The 25,936-nt window shown below is 37.4% G+C and overlaps 1 protein-coding gene across 2 annotated transcripts; it reads left to right on the top strand.

Annotated features, from left to right (window-relative positions):
* Positions 1-5,119: 5,119 nt before the first annotated feature.
* On the top strand, positions 5,120-23,681 carry LOC111514535 (phospholipase A1 member A). 2 transcript variants are annotated; one of them, XM_023170791.2, is made up of 7 exons: positions 5,292-6,037; positions 8,346-8,460; positions 11,305-11,447; positions 15,080-15,325; positions 17,332-17,523; positions 22,577-22,751; positions 23,564-23,681. In XM_023170791.2, the coding sequence occupies exons 1-7, from the start codon at positions 5,968-5,970 to the stop codon at positions 23,616-23,618; spliced, it is 996 nt and encodes a 331-aa protein (XP_023026559.2). In that variant the 5' UTR covers positions 5,292-5,967; the 3' UTR covers positions 23,619-23,681. The 2 variants fall into 2 exon arrangements, with proteins under 2 accessions (XP_074038497.1, XP_023026559.2); XM_074182396.1 differs by lacking the exon at positions 17,332-17,523 and having other exon boundaries at positions 5,120-6,037.
* Positions 23,682-25,936: the final 2,255 nt, after the last annotated feature.

Here is a 25,936-nt window from a genome sequence, read left to right as displayed (position 1 = left end):
TGTTCCCTGAGAAAGACAAATTTAACAGCTTCAAGTGGTTTTGTTAGGATGTCAGCTACATTTTGATCTGTAGGGCAATAAGTGATCTTAAACCATCCTTAAATTCGTCTTTTATAAGATGATACTTCACATCTATATAAATGCATGGCCTTGATCATCTTGATACAGCTTGTGTTGTCTACATAGAGAACAGCATTGATCTTGTGTTCGAGCAATTCTTCAAGAACGGATTTTACATATTTCATCTCCTTACAGCACTGAGCCGCTGCAGTGTATTCAGCTTCAGTAGATGATTGTGCAACAAGGGATTGCTTCCTTGAGCACCAAGCAATTGGCCATTTGCATATTTCATCAGATAACCAGTGGTACTCTTTCCATCCTTTTTATCTCCTCCATGGCTTGAGTCGCAGTAAACCTCAAGAGTGTATCTTTTATTGATTTTTGTTGTAGTACAGTGATGGAAGATTTGTAGCGAACAATGCACATTAATCCACTGGTAAGCAGTTTCGCGTATTGGTACAGATATGTAGATGACATTCTGGTATGTTTCACAGGAATGAACAGACAATTGAGTTCTTGAATTTCATCAATTCTCCCCATCCTTCTATCTCATTTAACATGGAGGTAGAAAAGGACAACTCCATAAATTTTTTGGACTTGATAATAACGAAAGTTAACAATAAACATGATTTTTCCATTTATCGTAAACCGGCACATACAAATATTATCATTCATAATTCATCCACCCACCCATATCAGCACAAAGCAGCAGCATTCAACAGTATGATCCACAGACTGATAAATGTTCCCTTGTCAGATGCGAATTTCAATAAAGAACTGAACATGATAAAACAAATAGCCGTCTAGAATGGTTACTATAGCAGTTTAATACATTCTCTATTATCAAAAAAGTTATACAGCCAAGCTTTGAAGGAAGTTTACAAAGCCTGAATAAAAAAACACAGAAATAGTTTCCAGAATAGAAAAATGAACTCCACATATTCCACTTATTCAATCACAGAGGGACATGAGTTCAACCATGAATTCAAGCCCCTCCATTTCCAGAAGAAAGGTTTAAAACTTAATCTGTTGGAGGCTATGGAAATAAACAATATCTTGTGAACGATCAAACTGAACCTAATAATTCGCTATTATTGAATCTGTTCATTTCCAGGTAAGGAAAGTATAATTAGGGTTCTTTCGAAAATTTAATTTATTCATATAGTTAATGAATTTATTCTTGACCTTTTCAGGTAGATTCATTCATAAGTAGGTAATATGTTTGAGTATAAAATAGTTGTAACTCAGAAGTGACTTATCAAATGGGTAACTGAAGTATTCCACTAGATCCATATTTTTTTCAAATCACTGAAGTGAATTTCGAAGTCTGAAACCACTGCCTTAACTTCAGGAATGAAATTGTGGGTAGTATGTTTTTTCATATGATCCTTGATGTTCACAAATTGTTGAACATTTTTCTTTTAGCTCTGTTACGCCAGCGACGCAAAGTATGGAAATCGCGTTTATAAAATGTCGAAAGTAGGTACTTTTCAGGTGCTTTTTAGGTACCGAAGTCAAAAATTAGGTGCTCTGTAACTTACACCGCAACTCAATATTCAAAGTTGCTTTGCTAGCATTATGTAATGTTAGCAATGAAATAATAATGAAATAATGAATGTTGAGGAAACACTTTTAGGAACTTATTAAGTGATAACTGGTGAGGATCGTAAAATTTCCTAATTAATAAACAAAAGCTTCCAATTTCGCTAAACAACAGATCTAAGAATCAGGTCTCTCGAAAACGAGGACGAATGCTCAATCAGGTGTAAACCAAGCGTGGTAATAAAGTGCTAATTAGGTGCTTGCAAGAAATTAAGATGAAAACGACCGTGAACAAGCGGAAAAAAAATTCGGGATACCTGATTTCTGGTTCCCAGCACAATTTATAGTCGATTGTTAGTCCTAGCAACTTAGTCGTTTCACTAGCAAATATATTCATTTCATTGTCCTTAAAAATTTGAAACTGTTCCATAGTTCTCAAAGTAAATTTCATCAAAGAGGTTTTAGATACATTCACCGTTAGATGATTTATTTCGGACCACTCCATTACTTTATTGTATACCATTTCTGATGTTATCACAAGTTCAGTAGTATCTGCACCAGTTATGAGTAGATTTCTATCATCAGCACATGATACTACTTGGACTTTAGAAATGTCAAGAAGGAAATTAATGAGATCATTAGCATAGATTAAAAATAACAAAGGTCCAAGAATTGAGCCATGGAGAACTCCCTGCTCAACAATGAGAGATTGACTCTGAGTTGTGTTGATGATTACACTCTGGGATCGATCAGTTAAGTATGATTTCGTTAAATTCAATGCTACACCCCTTATACCATATTGCTCAAGCTTAATTAATAAGAGGTCATGATTAACACAATCAAAGGCCCGAGAAAAGTCAATAAATATCCCACAAATCGGGACTTTTCCATCCAAGGCTGTTATTACATTTTCTTGAGAATTATATAAAGCAGTTTCAGTACTTCTGTCATTTGTGAAACCATGCTGACTTGAAAATAGCAACTTATTCATAGTTAAAAATGAAAGCAGTTGATTTCTTATATTCAATTCATAAAGCTTTCTAAAGCTTGATAGAATACTTATTCCTCTGTAGTTTTCAGTGAAGTGGGGGGTCAACTGTTTTATAAACTGGGTTTATCAGCCCAGACTTGAGTTTGTCTGGGAAATTCCCTTTTTCTACTGACAAATTTATTAAAAAAGCCAGGGTAAAACACAGTTCCTGACTACATTTCGAAAAGGTTATTATATATTCCATCATTCCCACATGAATACATGTTTTTCAGGTTATGGATCAAATCTAATACCTCAAATTCAGAAATTGGGGAAAAATAAATAGTGAACTTGAACAAATAGGTGCCATTTTCTGTGTAAATTTAAGATAAATTGCTAATTAGGTGCTCATTAGATATTTATAGTAAATCTAGATCCCATAATAGCTATGAGGCTCATGGACCTGAAAACCACCAATACTGATTCAAATTTTACTTTAGATTCAATAAAAAAATATCAATCTCATGAATTGAGAAAAATGAGAAATTATTGTTCGTTGAGCAAGTTGCAATAATTGAAGTAACAATATGTCAAAATGAACATCTCATTACTGCTGCAATGGATCAGTATTTTTAAGTTTTTTTCACTAATTATAGAAAATTATAAATTCAGTGACCTCCATAAAGAGTTGAGATATCGAGCTGCACTTCTAAAAAATTTTTGTAACATTCTAAAAAAAATTGTAGACGGTCTATATTCAATATAGACGAACCTGTTAAAAGTCATCTTGCAAACGCCAGCTAATGAAAAAAAACATGTGTTTAAAATAAGAAAGTTGTGACTTTCTTTCTAACTTTTTTTTGTAAAATGAGGATCGAAATGTTATGTTATTCAATTCTTGACATATAAATATCTAATGAGTACCTAACTAGCACTTTATTCTCATGCCCTTCATTATTGTACTGTAAGAACTCAGTCCATCAGTCATAGTGGTTTTCAGATCTATAAGCCTCATAGACATTATGGAATCTAGGTCTACTATAAATATCTAGTGAGCACAAGCACTTTATTCTCTTGCCCTTATTTATTATATTGTTATTTTTTTTTCTCAAATCAGGTATCCCGAATTCTTTTACGCTTATTCACGGTCGCTTACATTTTAATTTCTTGTGAGCACCGTATTAGCACTTTGTGACCATGCTTAGTTTATACTCGATTGAGCATTCGTTCTCGTTTTTGAGAGACCTGATTCTTAGATCTGTTGTTTCCGAAATTGGAAGCTTTTGTTTATTAATTAGAAAATTTTACGATCCTCACCGTTTAGCACTTCATAAGCACCTAATAGTGTTTCCTTAACATTCATCATTTCATTATTATTTTCACTGTGTTACTAGCATTACATAATGCTAGCAACGCAACTTTGAGTATTGAGTTGCCGTGTAAGTTACAGAGCACCTAATTTTTGACTTGGTACCTAAAAAGCACCTAAAAAGTACCTAATTTTGGCATTTTGTAAATGAGATTTCCGTACTTTGCGTCGCTGGCATAACAGAGCTTTTCTTTTCCTTGTCAACTATCATAGACGCTGTTTGTCTTCGAAATGCTGCAATAGAACTCATCATTTCTGTTCCAGATTTAGTGTGCTCAGTTTTCCAGTAAAATCTACTAAAAATGCTAAATCACATTGCCAGACTAAATCACGCAATTGCTGATAATCATCACCCCTCTCTTCAAGAAATTTTATCATTTCCTGCAGCAGTTGGTAATTACGTTGCGCACTCTGTACTACGTATTTATATTTTTCGATGTGCCCAGACCTCTCACCGTAAAACACTTGGGTAACTGTCTCACCGGTAAAACCTTTGCCAAACAGAACCGGGTAAAAACGGCTTTCATCTGCTTCATCGAATCCCGAGTACACAAATTTAATGCTGACGGAATTATATCGAATTAGGGAATAATGGCTCCATCTGCTATTTTTGGAATGAAACACTTCTGGATGAACATTTTACAGGCATCAAACAAATTTGCTGAATACCTCCAATAATATTATGCTTATTATTTATGATGCACAAGATAAAACGGTAATGAATTGATGTTCAAAGTATAAAACGTTAGAAATGAGTTTTTTCAAGAGAAAAGCGAGTCCCTACTCATGATCAATGGCAGAAAAAAATATTCTGATAAATTCACAAATGTGAATTCTTTCGCCATCTATTGGTGAAAAAAATTACTCATTGAAAGATAGATTTCTATTAGAACTAATTAGTCAATGCTAGTGGGTACATTACCAATGAAAAGTGCATATACGAATCGTCATTAAATGATAATTATGATAAAAACATTTTAAAAATCAATTTATATTCGTCATCTGGTAGAACCAGATGTATAATGCGATGTGTTTAGTTCAGATGGTGTCTTAAAAGCAAACCATTTTTATCAGTCCTCTGTGGAACAATAATAAAAAAACTGTACACATTCGAAATAGCTATTTATCGTTCTTCAGTGCATAGAATGTCAAATATTTGAAATTTTCAAATTGTAGAATCCTTTGAAGAGATCTCTTGCGCCACCTGTGATCCAGTAGCCGAACTGTATATACGACTCGCCTCATATCGATTGGGATTACTGGGAAACGTTGTTTAATTCAAACAGAAGGGAAAACCCATGTCGTTGAAAAGCTTTTAGCAACGTCCAAAGAAAAAAACCTTAAAAATCAAGTAACAGAGATTGTTAACCACTCTAGAAGATGTTGAAATATCATATGTGATGAAATGAAGAGTGAGAAACATTGAACCTCTACATCGCCGCTGTCTGTGAGAGTGTGCAGAAGAATCCGAGGCAGTCGATTTCGCGTCGCTCACAAGAACTTGGCCTTTCGCAGACCATAACTTGACGAATTTTGCGTCGTGACTTGGGCCTGCACCGGTACAAATTTCAACTGACCCAGGAACTGAAGGTAAACGACCATATACTACTATTTGCGTTCGCTGAATAGGCTCTGGAGCAGGCCAAATGTGTGTGGAAGTGGGTGATGAAAACACAGACAGATTGAAAAAAAATACCAAGCGTTCTGACATCTAGAAAGGTGCGACATTTTTTTGGCACCTGCTTCAATCGTGAAAAAACTGAATTTATCGAATCTTCGTAGAAAAAAGTCCTACCCGTCAATGGTGTTTCCATAGTTCATGATAACAATAAACATCCCAATAAATGAATGGCCGCATTTTCGTAATTATGGTATATCGGAAGTACTAGTGATTTTCATCACAGTTTATCTGTTGAACATCAGAAATTAATGAAACCAGGCGGAAAATCAAATAGACCTAATGACCAACTTTCGTGAATATACCATGACATTGTAACTTGGAAATGCGTAATTATTTCAGTCAAAAATGAACAGTGTAGCTACACTTGTTGGTTTAGCTGTAGCATCAACAGCTGCTGCACTTGTTATACTGATAGGTGAGTTTATATTCATACAGTGTTTACCAGAATTGCGGTATAAAGTTAGCACCAAGTGCAGTTCCTGCAATTGTTGATCCAATCAATCATCATCCAGCATCATTCAATAGTTTCAAAATCGACTCAAGAATCTGCAAACGAACGATAAATATCATAATTTCAATAAAAATAGATTTGAAACTCACCCCAGCTCATCCCAATGAATGTTTAAAATGTTCATCATTCTTCCGAATTCATTGTGGAATATTTCTAAGGTAATTTAGTTAGAAGCACCTTTTATATTATCCATGAGTTCCCGAATATCCTGCTGTTGTATAAGGGATTCTTCATCTATGGGCGTCATATCAGGTGATCTAGCGAGCCATTTCAAGGGACTGTGTTTGCCTTTCAAACTGGTTAAGATATTTGTCACCAAGTCATTTTAGAATCAGTCTGTCGTATAGGGAGGTACTTCGCCTTACTGAAACATATCATCAGTTGTAAATTCATTTTTGGATTTGTCAAATATCCAAACCGGTAGATAGGCAACAGTGATCTCTAGAAGGAGCCCATTAGACCACCTGATACGACACCTCTAGAAGTGTTTGGAGATATATTAGACTTTTGAAGTGTGCAACGAAATTACTCTAGACCATTCCCTGATTTAAGAAATTTTGTAAACGGACTTTCTGACTTATTGCCAGCAAGTGGGTGGTAAACATTTTGAACATACAGTGGAATTAACTGGGACAGTGTTTTTTTACGAAAAAACGGATCGTACCGCAATGGGCAGTCCATTAAGCCCTGGGGCAGTGTTGTCAACTGGATGAACTAAAAAGTCGCTACACATGAACCCAAATTCCGCTACACTGCTTCATATTCCGGTACGCTTGTATATCTGTCAGTAATCAGGATCATGCTAATATTCAACCGCGCAACCCAGTAGATGGTACCTAATTTTCTGAATTTACAGCAGTTAATTATTGAAAAATGTCTCGACTTAATATTTCTTAGCTTGAAATAATAATTTTGAAAAGTAAACATAAATATCAATTTGTTCACGTACGTATAGTCATACGAAATCCATCCTTTCAAGTTGGAATCAGACAACCAATGTTGGGAAAAAGTTTGTTTTTTTTTCTAGACTTTTTGTATTTTTTTGAAGATGTCCCGTTCCCGTCAATTTCAGCTGCGGTAGCTCTTTCGCTCGAGCTACAATCAGATGAATTATCTTCCATTTCCACTGTAATTTATAATACTCGAGACAGTCGGAGACCGCAAACCAATTACTCTAAAGTAGTTTGTGGTCGAGACTTTTAAGTTTCCAGATATTGGAGGTATATGGTTTATGGTATGAATGAAAATATCCAAAAATATTCTTCTTCCTTTCATCATGTAATGACCTCAGCTACTAAGACTATAACGTCTCAGGGCATATATATATATATATATATATATATATATATATATATATATATATATATATATATATATATATATATATATATATATATATATATATATATATATATGATGAGCTGTTTTCTCGGGTTTCGCTCCGTGTTCTGTGTATTTTCTCCCCATAAGGATTATTTTCACAACGTTTCGGCAAAGTCTCATTTGCCATCTTCTGGTGATGTCTGGTTTTTTCAACTAGTCTAGGAGTTCAAATTTTCTCAAAAATAAATGAGGATTTTAAAAATGATTTTATTTTGAAAAGAAAGCATTGGCATAGTACTTTTTCCCCAAAAATATTCAATGCGAAACCCGTAGGGATGCCACTGTTTGAAAAAATACAAATTTGTGTACATCAGAAAATGCGCCTTGAGGCATGGAACATATGTACCAAATATGCCAAAGAGAGGGGACTTTCCAAAAAGATTGTGAATCAAAGTTTCTTGTTCTTAGATACGGATTTTCAAAAAACCGTTAGGCTACCCAAAAGACTTATGAGTGAATTTTGTGAACTGAGCTATGAGGACTACGACAAAAATTATGTTGGTCAAACTGAGGGTGCTATTAAAACGCGTTACAAAGAGCATATGACACCTATCGAATTCAATAGACCAAAAACGTGAATTCTTGCCAACGTTAAAAGTTCTAATTAAACCTTTCAACAATTATTTATTACTGTATATTTCCGCAAAAAGAACTGTTCACTTTGAAGATATTTTCAAGCGGACTTCTTGATACCATGAAAACCATTAAATGTTTTGCAGCTTCGATGAATAATAACTTCATACCCTATTTTTCACTGCTAACATGAAATTTTTTGCAGCTTCAATAAATAATAACTTTAGAATCCATTTTTCTCTTTTTCGGATCGCAGCATTAGCCAATGGTCAGTCAACCACAAACAAATCCACACAATTGAGCGGAAATGGAACTAACGGACACTGGATCGATCCGAACGGACCCAGCGTTCAGTTTATATTATTTACGAGGTACGTAGACAATGATGAAACGAAACGTATGTACCTACTCAATGCGGAAATTGAGTTCTTCGACTGATTCTCTGCAGTATATTCGTTTCTGATGCAAGTTTAAAGTTAATATAGGCGAACGCCTGATCAGAGGATGGTCGTTTCATCATTCGAATCTGAAGTTTGCTAAAGGTTCTAATTGAGTCGTGAGCGCGTGCCAACAATCAAATTTCGACTTTTCTACGAATACCTGAAGACACGGAACCCAATGAGGAGCAGGGCATATACGAAATATCGTGTTACACCTGCTTCAGAACTAACATCGGCCAGACCAACAGAATACTCTTCAACAGAGCTTGTGAACTTGAGCTTGCTGTCCGCATATCAGATCCAGCCTCATCCCTATTCAAACATCACTTCGGAACAGCCCACAGAATAAGCATCGAAACCACCAAAACCATTGCCACCGAAAATACTCTCCAGGTCAGGATGATCCGCGAAGCTATTGAAATTAAAAAACGTCTCAACTGCCTCCGAGATAATGCTCAAAGATTACTTCATTCATGGAGATCATGACTGTCACGCCGTACATCTTCTGTTCCCACCACCATCTAAACCCTCGCTCCCATTACCGGTCTGTGCCTCCACTTGTCCAGGGACATGAATACCAGAGCAGAGCATGTGTACCTGCAGTAGACGCTTGGGAGTAGGCAAATTGAGGCCCTTTCAGAGACCAGCAGCGAGACCTGGGGAGTAGGCAGATTGGGGCTCCTACGTCTAGACACAAAACCCTTACAGCGTGTTACTACCTGAGAAGTAGGCAGATTGAGAGCTCAGTGGATTCCTAGCTTCTTGAAAGTGGCTTCAAAGTCGAAGCCGAAATGTCTAACAAATAAAAACAACAGACGCGGGGTGAATCGTCTGAATATCCAGAACAACTAAAGTTATTCCATTTGGTCAATTATCTGCAGTTGATTTAGTAGGATGTGTATCCCCTACAATAACAGGGGACGTTTAGAACAGTGGTTGGAAACTGATGAGCCAGCCAGGCACTTCCCAAAGGCGGAAACCCATCAAAAGAAGACCATGGTTACTGTTTGATGGCCAGCGGCTGATGTAATTCACTATAATTTTCTGCAACTGGACCAAATCATCACAGCAGAGTCCTGTTGTTGAAAAATCGACGAAATGTACTGAAAATTTGAGCTGGTGCAGGTGTTTTCAGTTGCATGACTGGTGATTTCTAGTTCGTAGGTTGTATTTATATTAATCCAGTCTACGAACTAGAAATCACCAGTCATCGGTGAATCATCAAGAAGAATAAACCTCTGGAGAAGCCAGCTACTCGTGCTGGCGAAACTTTAGGATGCAGTTTCAAACTACGACGGCCTCCAAACCCGAATGAAGATAATACCACTGAAAATCTTGGCCACAAAAGCCTTAACCAATTCATAAAATTGGTCTATAATTTGTCATTTGGTCTTTTTGGTTCATTTCAGAATATGTACAGTGTCTTTGGGAAAGAAAGTTTTTGGCTTTCTACTACTCCATCTTGATACAAAAAAAACAAGGATGGGGTAATCTTCCAAAGAAAGGAAGGAAGTAATGTAGATTGGAAGATTCCCCCATCCTTATTTTTTTGTATCAAGATGGAGTATAGAAAGCCAAAAACTTTCTTTCCCAAAAATTAATCACTCCCAAAAATATAACCCCTTCAATTCATGTACAGTGTCATCCCCTAAGTATGCACCATATGGAAAACTTATTTATAAAGGGTTTTTCGACAAAAAGTTATTATTGCTAAAAGTTTGTGCATCCCCTAAAACTAAACATGCACCTACAAAATACGGTAAAACACATGCAATATACGAGGAGGCTTCAAATATTTAATTTGGAGACAAGAGTAAAGTACTCTTATTTTGAAAAATTTCGGAAATGTTATCTGAAAAAGTTGTTCAGCATTTACCCATTACCGAAAAATGAAAATTTGCTAAAACAATAAATAGATTTTTATTTTTTGTTTACACCGAAAATTACTCAAAACTATACTGTACTGTAACAATAACTTAATATTCAATAATATCAAATAATAAAACATCAAAATAAAGTAGGTATTTTGGAACAAACTCATTGAATTTCTGAAGATTTTCTTGTCCAAAATAATTCTCCAAAATAACCTCCAGAAAATCAGTGAGTCTGTTCCAAAATACCTATTTTATTTAAATGTTATATGATCTGATATCATTGAATAATGAGTTCTTGTTACAGTACTGCACAATTTTGAGTAACTTTCGGTGTTAACCAAAAATAAAAATAACTTTGCACCAAAAACTTTAAAAATTATTTTACTTTTCAAAAAAATTGACCGTGGTTAACACCATAGTTGTGTGATTTGTAATATTGCAGGCTTTTAAAATAAACCGTTGTATAGAGGATGCTGTCTATTTATTGTTTTAGCAAATTTTAATTTTTCGTAGTCCCCATTTAAAAAAAATGGGTAAAAAAATAAAACTTCACTTAGATGGCCATGACTTCAAATCTAGATATATTTTTTATCGCTAGATAACTTTTCTAAATACCATTTCCCGAGATTTTTCAAATTAAGAGTATTTTACTCTTATCTCAAAATCAAATATTTGAAGGCTCCTCGTATATTACGTATGTTTTATTGTATTTTGTTAGTGCATGTTCTGTTTTAAGGGCTACACAAACTTCCATCAAAAATGACTTTTTCTCGAGAAACCCTTAATAAATAAGTTTCCTATATGGTGCACACTTTGGGGATGACACTGTATAATTTCTTCTGGCACAACAAAATTTTTTATAATATTTATAATATTATTTTCAAATCTGTAATAATTTCAGACAATATCAGCCTTATAATCTACGATCCGGCAATATCGAAGACTTTAGGAATTCAGGAATCAACTTGAGCAACCCTGTCAAAATAATAATCCACGGTTTTCTAAGCAGCTCAGCTGAAGAAATATTTGTTGTGAATAAAAATGGTGAGTATTCACTCGATTTTTCTTATTCAAAATAGGCGAAATCTCATGAATGAACAGAACAACTCGATAACACAGATTTTTTTGAAATCGAACAAGCACGACAGAAATTTCTCCAAGACTCTCAAAGTGCGTATGTGGCGTTTTATGTTGGTTTAAATCCGTTGTACATCCAGAAAAATCGTTTCTTGGGAACCTTATTTCACAAGAGAGTCATTTTCCAAATCGAAGGTTTCTTAGAAAGTGTACTTCGAGGTGTTGGAAATTATAAAAGCAATTGAAATTAGATTTATATAATTCATAAGTCATAACCTTCAAATACTTCTTCTTGTCGTCCGTCTTCTTCTTCTTCTTCTTGATCTTCTTCTTGATGTCCTGGGTGTAGGTGAACTGCGTCAAGAGTGACGTATCGCATGTTTCCTCGTTGGTATCAAATGAATCCTCCACTATTGGTGATTCAGCATTAATTGGCCTTGACAATGTGTACATGCCAGAGAACACTACAGTCCAACTTTTTTACAACCACATTTAGCGCTGCATCCCTTTTTACAGTTGCAAAAAAATGTGTTCAGCAGTTTTTCCGGCGCAGGTGGGAGTAAAGTCTAAATATGTTCTAATGCATTGTCGACCAACTTCCAACTCCAGTCTTTTGGGTCTAGCTGGTAACTAAGCCACACTTGAACTTGGTAATATACCCGGAAAAGATGTTGATGAGCAGAAACTGAGGTTGGAGGAAGACAAGCTAATTGCAGCTGTTTCTTATTTTTAGTGTTTTTTACGAAACATGCATAACGATACTTACCTAAGCAGGTGTTTTTTTTCGGAGCTTTGTACATAGAAAGAATATAATTTCTTGTTGAGTCGAATTACTTTTTTTAAAAACTTTAGCACATTGAACTAAATCTTGTTTTTCAAACATTTTAAAGACTGTTGCTTTACCCCTCCTGTAAAATGCAGACGTCGTATCACAGCCAGTTATTGCTTGTAAAAATAGTACATGAATTCGACTCTTTGCAAAAGTAGATAAACTTTTTGACGAATATATTTCTGTTTGACTTCGTGCTTAAAAATCGCGAAAAACCAATTTTTTTCGAGATTTTTAACCTTTGACCTAAGAAAGAAAGTATTGATACATTTTTTGTAGAGAATTTCATGATCTACAATTTTTATTTGAGGTTATTTCATGATAAAACTCACCGTTTTCCTGAAAATCGCGAAAAAACAATTTTTTCGAGATTTTTGACCTTTGACCTGAGAAAAAAAGTATTGATACATTTTTTGTAGAGAATTTCATGATCTACAATTTTATTTGAGGTTATTTCATGATAAAACTTACCGTTTTCCTGAAAATCGCGAAAAAACAATTTTTTTCGAGATTATTGACCTTTGAACTAAGAAAGAAAGTATTGATACATTTTTTGTAGAGAATTTTATGATCTACAATTTTCATTTGAGGTTATTTCATGATAAAACTTACCGTTTTCCTGAAAATTGCAAAAAAACAATTTTTGTTCGAGATTTTTGACCTTTGACCTAAGAAAGAAAGTATTAATACATTTTTTGTAGAGAATTTCATGATCTACAATTTTTATTTGAGGTTATTTCATGATAAAACTTACAGTTTTCCTGAAAATCGCAAAAAACTATTTTTTTCGAGATTTTTGGCCTTTGACCTAAGAAAAAAAGTATTGATACATTTTCTGTAGAGAATTTCATGATCTACAATTTTCATTTGAGGTTATTTCATGATAAAACTTACCGTTTTCCTGAAAATTGCAAAAAAACAATTTTTGTTCGAGATTTTTGACCTTTGACCTAAGAAAGAAAGTATTGATACATTTTTTGTAGAGAATTTCATGATCTACAATTTTATTTGAGGTTATTTCATGATAAAACTTACCGTTTTCCTGAAAATCGCGAAAAAACAATTTTTGTTCGAGATTTTTGACCTTTGACCTAAGAAAGAAAGTATTGATACATTATTTGTAGAGAATTTCATGATCTACAATTTTCATTTGAGGTTATTTCATGATAAAACTTACCGTTTTCCTGAAAATCGCAAAAAACAATTTTTTTCGAGATTTTTGGCCTTTGACCTAAGAAAAAAAGTATTGATACATTTTCTGTGGAGAATTTCATGATCTACAATTTTTATTTGAGGTTATTTCATGATAAAACTTACCGTTTTCCTGAAAATCGCGAAAAAACAATTTTTTTCGATATTTTTGACCTTTGACCTAAGAAAGAAAGTATAGATACATTTTCTGTAGAAAATTTCATGATTTACAATTTTTATTTGAGGTTATTCCATGATAAAACTTACCGTTTTTCTGAAAATCGCGAAAAATCAATTTTTTTTCGAGATTTTTGACCTTTGACCTAAGAAAGAAAGTATTGATACATTATTTGTAGAGAATTTCATGATCTACAATTTTCATTTGAGGTTATTTCATGATAAAACTTACCGTTTTCCTGAAAATCGCAAAAAACAATTTTTTTCGAGATTTTTGGCCTTTGACCTAAGAAAAAAAGTATTGATACATTTTCTGTGGAGAATTTCATGATCTACAATTTTTATTTGAGGTTATTTCATGATAAAACTTACCGTTTTCCTGAAAATCGCGAAAAAACAATTTTTTTCGATATTTTTGACCTTTGACCTAAGAAAGAAAGTATAGATACATTTTCTGTAGAAAATTTCATGATTTACAATTTTTATTTGAGGTTATTCCATGATAAAACTTACCGTTTTTCTGAAAATCGCGAAAAATCAATTTTTTTTCGAGATTTTTGACCTTTGACCTCGAATAAATTTTTTTCCAGGCAACGCAATCATTCGGAATTTTAAATCGTATTCTTAACTATGTTTTGAACAGTTACACGCATTTACAGCTTGTAAATTTATGTACCTTCACTCTTATTTTTTAGTCTAATTTGACCGGACTAGTTATGATGATGATGTTTTTTAAATGAAGAACATATACATCCTGTCTGTTTTTAATTCACTCACATTTCACTACTATCAAAGTTGCATGTGAAGACTGAAAGGCTCTTTTCTGGATGGAATCCAGCAGCTGCAGGGTATGCTGAGAGACGTAGCTCATATGGACAATACTCCAACGTAGGTTTGATCTGAGCTTTATGAGACATCAACAGTTGCTGAGGTTTGTATAGTTTTCTGGTTCAGAACTGTGTTCCAAGCGTTTAAAAAGCAGCAATTGCAATTCCAGCAAGATGATTGTGCCAAGACATATTGTTGTCCATTTTAACAATAGACTTATCGAAACGGAAAGCGGAATTGTCTGTCCTGTTGAAAATAACGGTTTTATTTTGGAGTAAAAACTCCAGTAATATTCATCACTACACCAAAGGCTCCAAACAGTACATTACAAATAAAAAGATGGTTGGCGACAATATGGATCCCTGGGAAACACCAACGTTGATGGTAAAAGTAATCGAGAGATATCCATCGACGGCCACTTGCAGGGAACAATCTTCCAGAAAGCTTTCAGGAAGAATTCTCACTTTCCTCGTTGTTCTAGAAATGTTTTTCAAATACCCTGAAATATCATATTTCCATTTAAAAAAAAATCATATGTGACCACCAATTATAATGTGATAATTTTGATCCGCAGCGTATCTGGAAACCGGCGACTACAACATATTCGCTATGGACTGGTCAGTACTCTGCCAGTTCGAATATTTATCAGCAGTGCGGGGAGCCAGAATAGCAGGACATTATCTCGGAAAGTTTCTCAATTGGCTGGTCCAGATGGGGGTCCCGTTGAAAAGTATTCATTTGATCGGACACAGCATGGGAGCGCATGTTGCTGGCATAGGGGGCGGCAATGTCGATAATGGACGGGTAGCAAAGATTACTGGTGAGTTGGATATTTCATAGTTATACTTGTAGCCCTCTTTCTGTTGATTTTTATTAGTATATCTTTCTTATCACAATACGATAATTTCAGAAATATTGGATACCATTCAAATGTAAAATACAAGGTGGTCCCAGTATCCAGTTTAACAAAGAAAACACAAAAATTTTGGGTCAGAATCTCCTTGCAGCTCTATTCATTTTTCCCAGCGACGAGACGTTCAATAAGTTCAATATAGTTTTTATAAAAAGAACTGTCTTGCTCCCAAATTAGCCATTTTTTCAAGTTTGGGAACTAAATAATACAAGGGGGATAAATATGGTAAATAGGTTGCAAGAGGTAGCAATTCAAACTTTAACTCTTTTTCTTAGCCAACTGCGGCCGTTTTTGCTTGATTTATCCACTCAAACTTTGCAAAGAATTCGCATAATACTCGCCGTTGATAGTTTTACCTTTTTCAAGATAGTAAATGAAGTTTATCCCACGCGCATCCCAAAAAACCTGGGTATATTCATAGATATCGAGGGATCGTTTGATAAAACAACCTTTCCAACAATTATCCAGCAACTAAACTCCAGGAATGTACCTCTGGTAGTAGGAGAATGGATACTCAAGATGCTCTCTAGTAGAGCAATAAGTATCAATATAGAAGACACAATAGTGAGAGGACTGGTCATGAAGGGATGTCTACAGCGAGGGGTCTATCTTCCCTTCTTTGGAACATAGTTCTGGATACCCTGTCTATATTCACTCCTGGGTATATTCATAGATATCGAGGGAGCGTTTGATAAAACAACTTTCCCAACAATTATCCAGCAACTAAACTCCAAGAATGTACCTTTGGTAGTAGGAGAATGGATACTCAAGATGTTCTCTAGTAGAGCAATAAGTATCAATATAGAAGACACAATAGTGAGAGGACTGGTCAGCGAAGGGTCTATCATCCCTTCTTTGGAACATAGTTCTGGATACCCTGGGTATATTCATAGATATCGAGGGAGCGTTTGATAAAACAACTTTTCCAACAATTATCCAGCAACTAAACTCCAGGAATGTACCTTTGGTAGTAGGAGAATGGATACTCAAGATGTTCTCTAGTAGAGCAATAAGTATCAATATAGAAGACACAATAGTGAGAGGACTGATCATGAGGGGATGTCTACAGCGAGGGGTCTATCATCCCTTCTTTGGAACATAGTTCTGGATACCCTGATATATTCATTCCTGGGTATATTCATAGATATCGAGGGAGCGTTAGATAAAACAACCTTTCCAACAATTATCCAGCAACTAAACTCCAGGAATGTACCTTTGGTAGTAGGAGAACGACAGGCATAAAAACCTATAACCACGGCCATCAAGCCCGCCAAATATCATTGATACAATTATCTCCGGTCCTATGAATAATAGTAATGAATTTCATTAGTTTGGACTTTCATTATCTAATACGATATAATATAAGATAAAACCCCGTGAATTTTCTTATGGCGCTTCATTCTGGACCTTTTTGGACATCAGGCCCTGTTCACACGGAAGGGACAAAGGTTCGCGCCTCGTCTCTGTCAGACGTCCATTCTGTGTGAATTGGGCCAAACAGAATGAAGCGTCATAAGAAAATATATGGGATTGTGGGCTGGAACTCCTATAGCTATATTACTGAACCCTGAAATAAAATACAAAGAAAAGAAAATTGAAGGATTTCAAGCTAAGTTATTTCACGACGTTTCGATTGTTGGTATCCACAATCGTTTTCGGGTTTCAAGTCATATTAGACACTGGAAGGTCATTTCAAGGTCATATTAGACACTGGAAGTCACAGCTAATGAAATTCACCATGAAACAATTGTCAACCACCTTCAAACAAATAATAGTAATGTTTATACAGAGTACCTATGTAGTGTGATAATTTGAGTCAAGTAAATACTTTCTTATCTCTGTTGTAGGCAAAACCAGCCTGAGGCAGGTTTTCACATACTGCATGGATACTGAGTTTTCATTTTGTTTTCCAGCCTTAGATCCAGCTAGGCCGGGTTATAGAGATACACAAAATGAGCACAAACTGGACAGAGGAGATGCCAGCGTCGTGGATGTTATCCACACTTATGCCAGAATTTTGAGTCTTGCGGAACCAGTTGGTCATGTAGATTTTTACCCCAATGGAGGAATTATTCAGCCCGGATGTCCTGATATCAACGATATTTGTAAAGTTTGTTTTATGTATTACTAGTTGTTGCCCGCGGTTTCGCCCGCGTAGAATTTGGTAGTTGTAGTACTAATTAGTACTATGTCGCTGTATCGTTGCTATTCCAATGTTTTGATAGAATCAGAATCAACGAACTTAGTCGTGCGCAGCGTTATAGAACAGTGCTTTAAAAAATTGTTGTACAGCGCCATCTAGTGGCGAGTTACGGAAAAATTGATAGCCTAAAAACCTTCTCTATGAAAAATTACATAAACATGTTAAGTTTCATCACGATCGGTTGAGCGATGTAGGAGTTTATCACTTACCAACCAACCAACCAACCAACCAACCAACCAACCAACAGACATCCATTTTTATATATTAGATTGGGGTTATGGAAAAATATTTTACGGAGGAATAATCGTTTAGGAAAAATTTTTATAAATATTTACTTTTTCCTTTATTTATGGATTAAAGTGGGCTTTTCTATCAGCCAACTGTAATCTCCATACGAATTTGCATCCAATTTTGTGTAAAAAAATGGAATCAGGTACTCAAAAACACTTGAAATTTGGACAATGGCATATGGTGATTGTACTTTGAGTCAGCTTCCCAAGAACACCAAAACCGACTCATCCCTAGAAGGTTATATAATAGTTTTTTGATGCGATACGCGATTGGAAAAGGGTAGAACAGTTGAGGAAGAAGTTAGTTTGGCTTGCAACAAAGTTCTCTTCAATCGAGTTACGAATTGCACACTATTTCGCCAGATCTATTATCCTGTATCTCTGTAGCACTTAGGCCACATGTGACCCATTGTAAATCCTCCCAAAGAATTGTCTTGTCCTTTCCAGGAAGGTGAACAGGTCACCATGAGACATCTCCTCAATATTGGCAGGTGTAGGCCAAGACTCGCCGAACACACACTCTCTTTGGCAACCTTGAGGTGTCTCATGGTGGCCTCCGCAAGGGTTTTGGAAGGTGCAGCGATATTACTGTCGTTGCGCGGCTTCTTCAACCTTCTTGAGGTTCCCTCTGTGGAGGTTCCTTGCCTTCATTCGAGGAGGAGCTGTTGGCGCCCGCCGCAGGAAGTGCCTTTGCTGTTGGAGGTGATCTGCTATTTCCAGCTCCATTCCAAGCGGTAGATTGGGGTGGACATTTCTGTTCATCCTCAGCCACCGCCTTAGATTGAGGTGAGCACTAATGTCTAGCCTCGGGATTGGTTTCTGTTGTTTCTGTGTTGTTTCCTTCATTTGTGCTCCCACGAGCAGCAAGGAAAGAATTGGTCACCTCTGGCGGAGCCCCGCATTCCCAGAGGTAAGCTGATTACAATGAGGTTTCACTCAGTTCTCCAAGGGGATCGTCCGTGACCGCTTATCACCCTGCGGCCATTCAGCTGTCGGCACGATTCCTTACACCTTAGCTTGGGTAGGCTGGTCCACGGTGGCATGTTTTACAAAGGCTTTTGGGGGGTTTTAGTTCCCCTCACCCTAGTTATTTCTGCCACTGACCAGGAGTCCGGCGACCCCGTCCATAAGGCCACATTGGCTTTCCGGACAGGGCCTCCAGTCCTTTGGCCGTTCCCCTATCCGCCACCTAAGGACGCGCTCGATAGGTAGCCCAACCCACGGGGATCTACTACCCTACGACATCTTTGTAAAGATAAAATGGGGTCATGACTCAAAATTCACACTTTTTTGTGGCACTGGAGCAAAATTGATTTCTGCAAGGCATAAGATGTTGGAAAAGTTGCCTGTTGAGCATAGTGGGCGAGTTTCGTGGTGGCCGTGGAAGTGGAGGGACGTACTGATAACGTCCGCCCACGAAGAAGATACGCGGATGCCATGTGCTATCGTGAGGTTCCGTTTTGTGTTGTGTTAGTCCATTGGGGTGATTATTGAAATGTGTGAGAGTCTTTCGAAAAGTTAAGAAGGGCCTCCTTTATTCACGCCGGTATCCAGGCCGGAGTGGTTGGGATAACCACGTGAAGGGTATATGTATATGTGGAAAGAACCAACAGGTCTCCCGAACAGAAGGCGACCTAATAAAAAATTAAATTGTTTTTATGATAGAAAAGTTCTACAAAAATGGGTAGCAGCATTGCTTCGAGCAAGACCGCTGTGCCCCCCGACGAAGCCCATGTCAACCTTGATAGGAGGAGCCTGGCCAAATGCGCCCGAGTGGGAAGCAACGGCCACTAATATAAGAGATAGAGAAAGCATATTGGGCAAAAGGGGGTTTCAGACTTCTGTTCCGCATTGGATCAGATGAAAAAGTTGTTCGTGCAATTCCCCGTGTTACAGAAAATGTTCACGGTGAATACTGACGTGTTAACTGGAACCGCCAATGTCTAGACAACCAACGTTGCCTAGATCTCTGAAGATAGTTTTTTGGAATGCTAATGGCATTCGTTTTAAAAAGCTTGACTTTGAGAACTTCTTAACTGAATATAACATCGATGTGGATCTAGTGCAGGAGACGCATCTGAGGAACGAATCTATTGTCATTCCAAACTACAGATTCCTTCACAGAGAACGTGTTGGACGTGCTGGAGGGGGAGTTGGCATTTTTGTCAAACGATCCCTTCAATGTGTCCAATACAGCATTGACAGTGCCCGTTTACACGGAACTGAGGTTGTAGGTGTCGAAATTCGGCTGAGTAGGGGTTGTCACAGAGTAATCTTGGTCTAAAATCCCCGGAACAGTCGTTTACTCTCTGAATCACTGGATGAACTGCTGATGGGAAGCAACACTCCGACAATTGCTGCTAGTGACTTTAACGCCAAGCACAGACCATGGAGTAGAGCCACTAATCGAAACGGCCAGGCGCTCCATGCGCACGTTGACAGACATGAATATCTAGTGCTGGGACCAGATGAACCTACGTACTATCGCGGGCAGACTAGGCCTGACGTACTAGACATTGCGCTTCTCAGAAATGTCTCTCTGACTAGCGAAATTTACGTTTTGTCGGAACTGGAATCTGATCATAACCCAGTAGTCCTGGTATTGGGTGATGATCTTCATTCCCCTGATTATTGCATGAAATTTAAGACGTACTGGGATGTCTTCACAGCCCAACTCGGAGAGATGCGCGACCCTGAGGTACTCGACTCTCCTGACGAACTCGACTTGGCAGTCGAGCGTTTCGAGCTTTCCGTGAATGATGCGTTTCGTGCGGCCACCTCCAGGGAGGAGTGTCCGCTGAGGAGCTATAATGAGTTTACCCCTCGTATCAAAGCCTTGATACGAGAGAGAAATCGCCTGAGAAGGCTCTATCAGCGAACTCTTTTCCCAGGGGATGAAATTGCGGCAAATAGGATGGCCAACCAAGTCAAGCAGGCCATCATTGATCATCGAAACGAAAGGTGGGAAAAGCTTTTGGAATCCTTTGAACCTGGGAGTGACGAGCTTTGGCGAGTCACTCGCCAAAGCACCGGGGGTCGACTCGTTAACTAACAAGTTGTTGAAGAGGCTCCCGGACAACTGCGTTGAATACTTACTAAACATAATGAATAGTTCGTTGGCCCTCAGACATTTCCCCAGAAGGTGGAAGCATGTGGTCGTCGTCATGATCCCAAAACAGGGTCAGAACCCGCTGTTCCCGCAGAACTACCGCCCGATCAGTCTACTCTCTTCGGCGGCTAAGCTGGCTGAAAGACTTGTTCTTCAAAGGCTCAACGAAGAAGTTAAGGACCGAAATGTTCTGCCTGATGAACAATTTGGCTTCAGGAGAGATCATTCCACTGAGTTACAGGCTCTAAGACTGGTTGAAAACACCATCCGCGAGTTAAACACCAACAAAAAAGTGCACATTGTCCTATTAGACATCTCGAAGGCCTTCGACCGTGTTTGGCATGAATGTCTTCTGCACAAATTGAATGTGCTCGACCTGCCTCGGGGCCTCGTCCGGTGGATAGGGTCTTTCCTGAAAGACAGGACATTTCAGGTTAGAGTATAGAGATCTCTGTCTGATAACAGAGAGATCCTTGCTGGAGTGCCACAGGGGGCCGTGCTCTCTCCGAAGTTGTACTCACTTTACACCAGCGACCTTCCGAGGCCCGAGCGTGTGAAGATATCTCTGTACGCCGATGACACGGCTCTCCTCTCATCTTCCATAGGTCGAGAGCTCGGCGTCGTCTACATGACCTCGAGCGCTGGTACCTTGATTGGAAGATCCGAGTGAACCCGGATGAGACTCAGGCAATAACCATGGAAAAACTGAAATCTTCTCCGGCCAGAAAAGTGAGAATCTCTGAATGGCAAGCGCGGGTAAAGTACCTCGGCCTTTTAATAGACCGTAGGCTCACTTGAAACCCGCACATAACGAGCGTCAAATCAAAGATCGAGGGTCGGATAGCACGTCTGTACCCTCTGATCAATAGAAAATCTAAAATGAGTCTAAAAACAAAATTACCATCTAAAATATGATGTTCAAGTCTGTCATCATGATGCTTTAGGCGTCTGGGGACAAGCAGCGAAATCTAATATCTCCATTCTGGAGGTATTGCAAAACAAGCTAATAAGGATGATTGTGAATGCTCCTTGGTTCCTGCGGAATGAAGCCATCCACAGAGATTTGCAGCTGCCTTCCGTTCGGCAGTCCATTCAGTCGAGAAATCAGAGAGTTTTCGATGGTGCAGAAACTCATGAAAACCCATTAGTCAGGGAAGCTATGGATTACACTGTAGACGACCCCTCCCGATATAGAAGGCCCCGACACTCTGTCGAATGAGGCCCCTATATCTTCCGTTGAAAGATGAACAACTTTTTCATCCAACCCACCCCAGCCAGGTAGGGGTACACCGTGAAGGGCGGTACTGATGTCTGATGCCGCCATACCATCAACATCCTCCATCAGTCATGACCCGTTTGTCCTTCTGGCAAACATCAGTTCAAAGGGTAAGGGACCCAGGCTCCAACCTGATTGAAATCAAGACGACGTGCAGGTTATTAGGCAAAAATGTTACCTTATTGAAACCGTATCTTAGATAGCGCAGATCAGATTATGTCAAACCATCCTCCGTAAAGTTGTTAATTGATACTGGTACAGTTAAATTTTTGTTTCACAGGGAAAGTCTCGGAGAGTTTATTTTGTAATCACGGACGTGCGTATCTTCTGTTCGCCGAATCAATAAGAAACAAGAACGCATTCAAAAGTAGAAGATGTGATTCATTTGAAAATGCGGTGCAAGGAAAGTGCTACGAAGAGTCTGATGTATATATGGGACAATCTGAAACGTACAGGTACTATTTTACTATTTTTAAATCGTTAAAACATGAACCGGGGACCGTTTTTGTCGAAATTTGAGATAGGTTAGCCGTTTAATGCAATACATTACCGTTGGAAGTAAAACTCAGAAGTGGTAGGGTTTTAAGACTTCAATGTCAGCAGGTGTTTTGGAAAATATTTCAGTAAGTTCAGAAGTAGTGAAGTTAGACTTCTCTCACACCATCAAAAAGCCATGAAAACTTGTAAGAAGTTCGAGTAGAAGTAAGTCTCCATATAATTTCTCCAACAGATTATATTTAGCTTCTAACTTTGGAGTGTCAAGTCAAATTTTCATTTCACGCGAACAATTATGTGATAGAGATCGATAACTAGGACAACAATAGCTGAATAGTCTGACATAAAAATTTCGCCGGTAATAATTGATTCATTTGGTTAGGTTGGCAGAAGATATAATGATTTTTGATTTTATGACACTTTTTACATGTTTTTGCTTTCGAATAACTGACTGAATGGTTTGTTTGAATGAAATATGACCATAGATTTTAACATCCACGTACGTACTTTACGATGGCGATACTGATCATATGACAATATAGAACACCAATCATAGCGGATGGTGTTTTGAGTCGTTTTAAGATGGTTTGAGACTCGGCTGAATATTCAAGCCCGATCAGACATATTTTAATTCATCGTCTGACTTTCTGAAACAAATACTTCGCTACTATCGTTTTGTCAATCAAATAAAAATGTAACAGAAGCTTGCCATTTTGATAGGCATATTGCTTGAGATATGTTTTCCTTAGATCTGACATGATTCATTTTTCAGGGATGGAATTTACTACTTAAAAACACGAGATGAGTCTCCATATAGTTTTTCTTGATGTTTCGAGAATATTGTGAGAAGCAGAGTATTCTGAGAGATCAATAAAAACTTCTATCTATTATTTCTTTTTTTTATTTTATGACACTTTCATAAAGGATGGTTTCAAAGCAATATAACAGTCGAGTTAAAAAGTTCGTAGGCTAACCGAATTTTGTTTTGACAAAATTTAATTTTATTATTCAATATAGTTGGCTTCGAGGACGATTTTTAAATGCCATTTTTGTAGTACGACTTGTTCTTAGCCTCAAAGCCTTCTCTGTTTGAGAAGAGGAAAAAGTCGCTGGGGCCAGATATGAAGAATACGGTAGATACGGAAGCAATTAGAAGCCCAATTTATGCAATTTTGACATTGTTTTTAATTGTTTGTGACACGGTGATTAGTTTTGATTAAAAGCACCTCCTTTTTCTTCAAATGGGGCAGTTTTTCCGCGATTTCGTGCTCCAAACGCTCCACTAACGCTATCTAATAGTCGCTGGCTATAAATCAGCATCATTTCCCTATTTAATATATTCCTGATCTGATAAAATTTATAATTAATTTACATAGTCTAGTTACTGTATAATCAATGTGTGCATTCCACCGAAGAGATTGGTCCACTAATACCCCTAGGTATTTTATTGTATCCGTTTTCTGTATAGAAGTACAGCTACAATTGGGAAAATTTGCACAAAATGGTTTGTGGATTTTTATGATGTTGATCTCTAGTTGTTGGAGCAAATGCAATAAATTTGGTTTTTCATCATTGACACTCAATAATATAGAACTCAGCCAGTTGAAAATCGTTTTGATGCCTATTTCAGACTTAGTGTATACTTCTTCCCACGTTTTTCCAACAAAAGTGATAGCTGTGTCATCAGCCAATGAAGTTTGTTTGAAGGTGATTGACAATGTTTCATGATGAATTTCACTAGTTCGGACTTCCATTGTCTACTATATAAAATGATTTGAAATCCCTGAAACAACTAAAAAAGAAGAATTAAAAATGAATAGCTGACAATAACAATTATATTGAGCAAAATAAACCTGAAATGAAATAATTGTGAAATGAAAAACATTACCGAGCACAAGAAACACACACACCGAGGGGAAACCAGCAACTCAGGAATAGCAGGCCATGTTTGGACCCATCAACACAACATCGAGTGGTCCCAAGCTGAGATCTTGCACAGAGAAGAACATTGGTTCAGGAGAAAATTCAAGGAAGCCGCATATATGTTTTCCAACAACGTATTCAGCCAAGCCAGCGTAGAAATACGCAACATATGGAAACCCATCATCAAGCGAAAAATGGCCAACTCTCGCCAAACGGTCATCTCCCACGGAACCAGTGAAGCGGAAAATGGAAAGCGGGGATAAGTGAAAGGAAAATCTGTGTGCGGAAAATCCTATATTGGTGAAACTAAGAGGCCATTGAATGTTCGCATTGCCGAGCACAAGAAACACACACAGCTAGGCGAAACCAGCAAATCAGGAATAGCAGACCATGTTTGGACCCATCAACACAACATCGAGTGGTCCCAAGCTGAGATCTTGCACAGAGGAGAACATTGGTTCAGGAGAAAATTCAAGAAAGCCGCATACATGTTGTCCAACAACGTATTCAGCCAAGCCAGCGTAGAAATACGCAACATATGGAAACATATAATAAAGCGAAAAATGGCCAACTCCCGCCAAAACGGTCATCTCCCACGGAACCAGTGAAGCGGAAAATGGAAAGCGGGGATAAGTGAAAGTACTCGAACGACCTATAAATAGTCATCTCTCGGAGGAATCAGTCCAGTTATCACCCGAAGACAATTGTAGATACTAACAATCGAAATGTCGTGAACTAACGTGACTTGGAATCTCTCAACTTTTTTATTTTCTCTTTTCATTTCTTTATTTTCATTTATTTTTGTTCAATTGTTCTATTTTTCTTGTATTTCATTTCACTATTATTTCATTTCAGGTTTATTTTGCTTAATATAATTGTTATTTTCAGCTATTCATTTTCAATTCTTCTTTTTTAGTTGTTTCAGGAATTTCAAATCATTTTATATAGTAGACAATGTAAGTCCAAACTAGTGAAATTCAAGCAAATGAACTTATTTCATCATTGAAATCAGAAATTTCGAAGATGTTGTTCATATATATTAGAAATAAGATGGGTCCTAATACAGTTCCTTGGAGTGCGCCTCGGGTAATTTTAAGTGGGTCGCTGAGAGAGTCGTTTACCTTGACAATTTGTGTTCTATTTGTCAAATTGTTTTCAAATATTTTCAAAGTATCACCCCTCACACCAATGTTAGCTAAACGTTGAGGAGTATATTATGATC

This window comes from Leptinotarsa decemlineata, unplaced genomic scaffold, assembly GCF_025532065.1.
Source record: "Leptinotarsa decemlineata unplaced genomic scaffold, Ldec_3_MD MMD2_tig00026328_RagTag_RagTag, whole genome shotgun sequence".
NCBI lineage: Eukaryota > Metazoa > Arthropoda > Insecta > Coleoptera > Chrysomelidae > Leptinotarsa > Leptinotarsa decemlineata.
This window is presented reverse-complemented; position numbering and strand designations above follow the sequence as displayed.

Coding starts and splice junctions, on each gene's coding strand:
- LOC111514535 (XM_023170791.2), top strand. CDS start 5,968: ATGAACAGTGTAGCTACACTTGTTGGTTTAGCTGTAGCATCAACAGCT. Junction 11,448..15,079: donor ATTTGTTGTGAATAAAAATG/GTGAGTATTCAC, acceptor TTTGATCCGCAG/CGTATCTGGAAACCGGCGAC. Junction 15,326..17,331: donor ACGGGTAGCAAAGATTACTG/GTGAGTTGGATA, acceptor TTTGTTTTCCAG/CCTTAGATCCAGCTAGGCCG.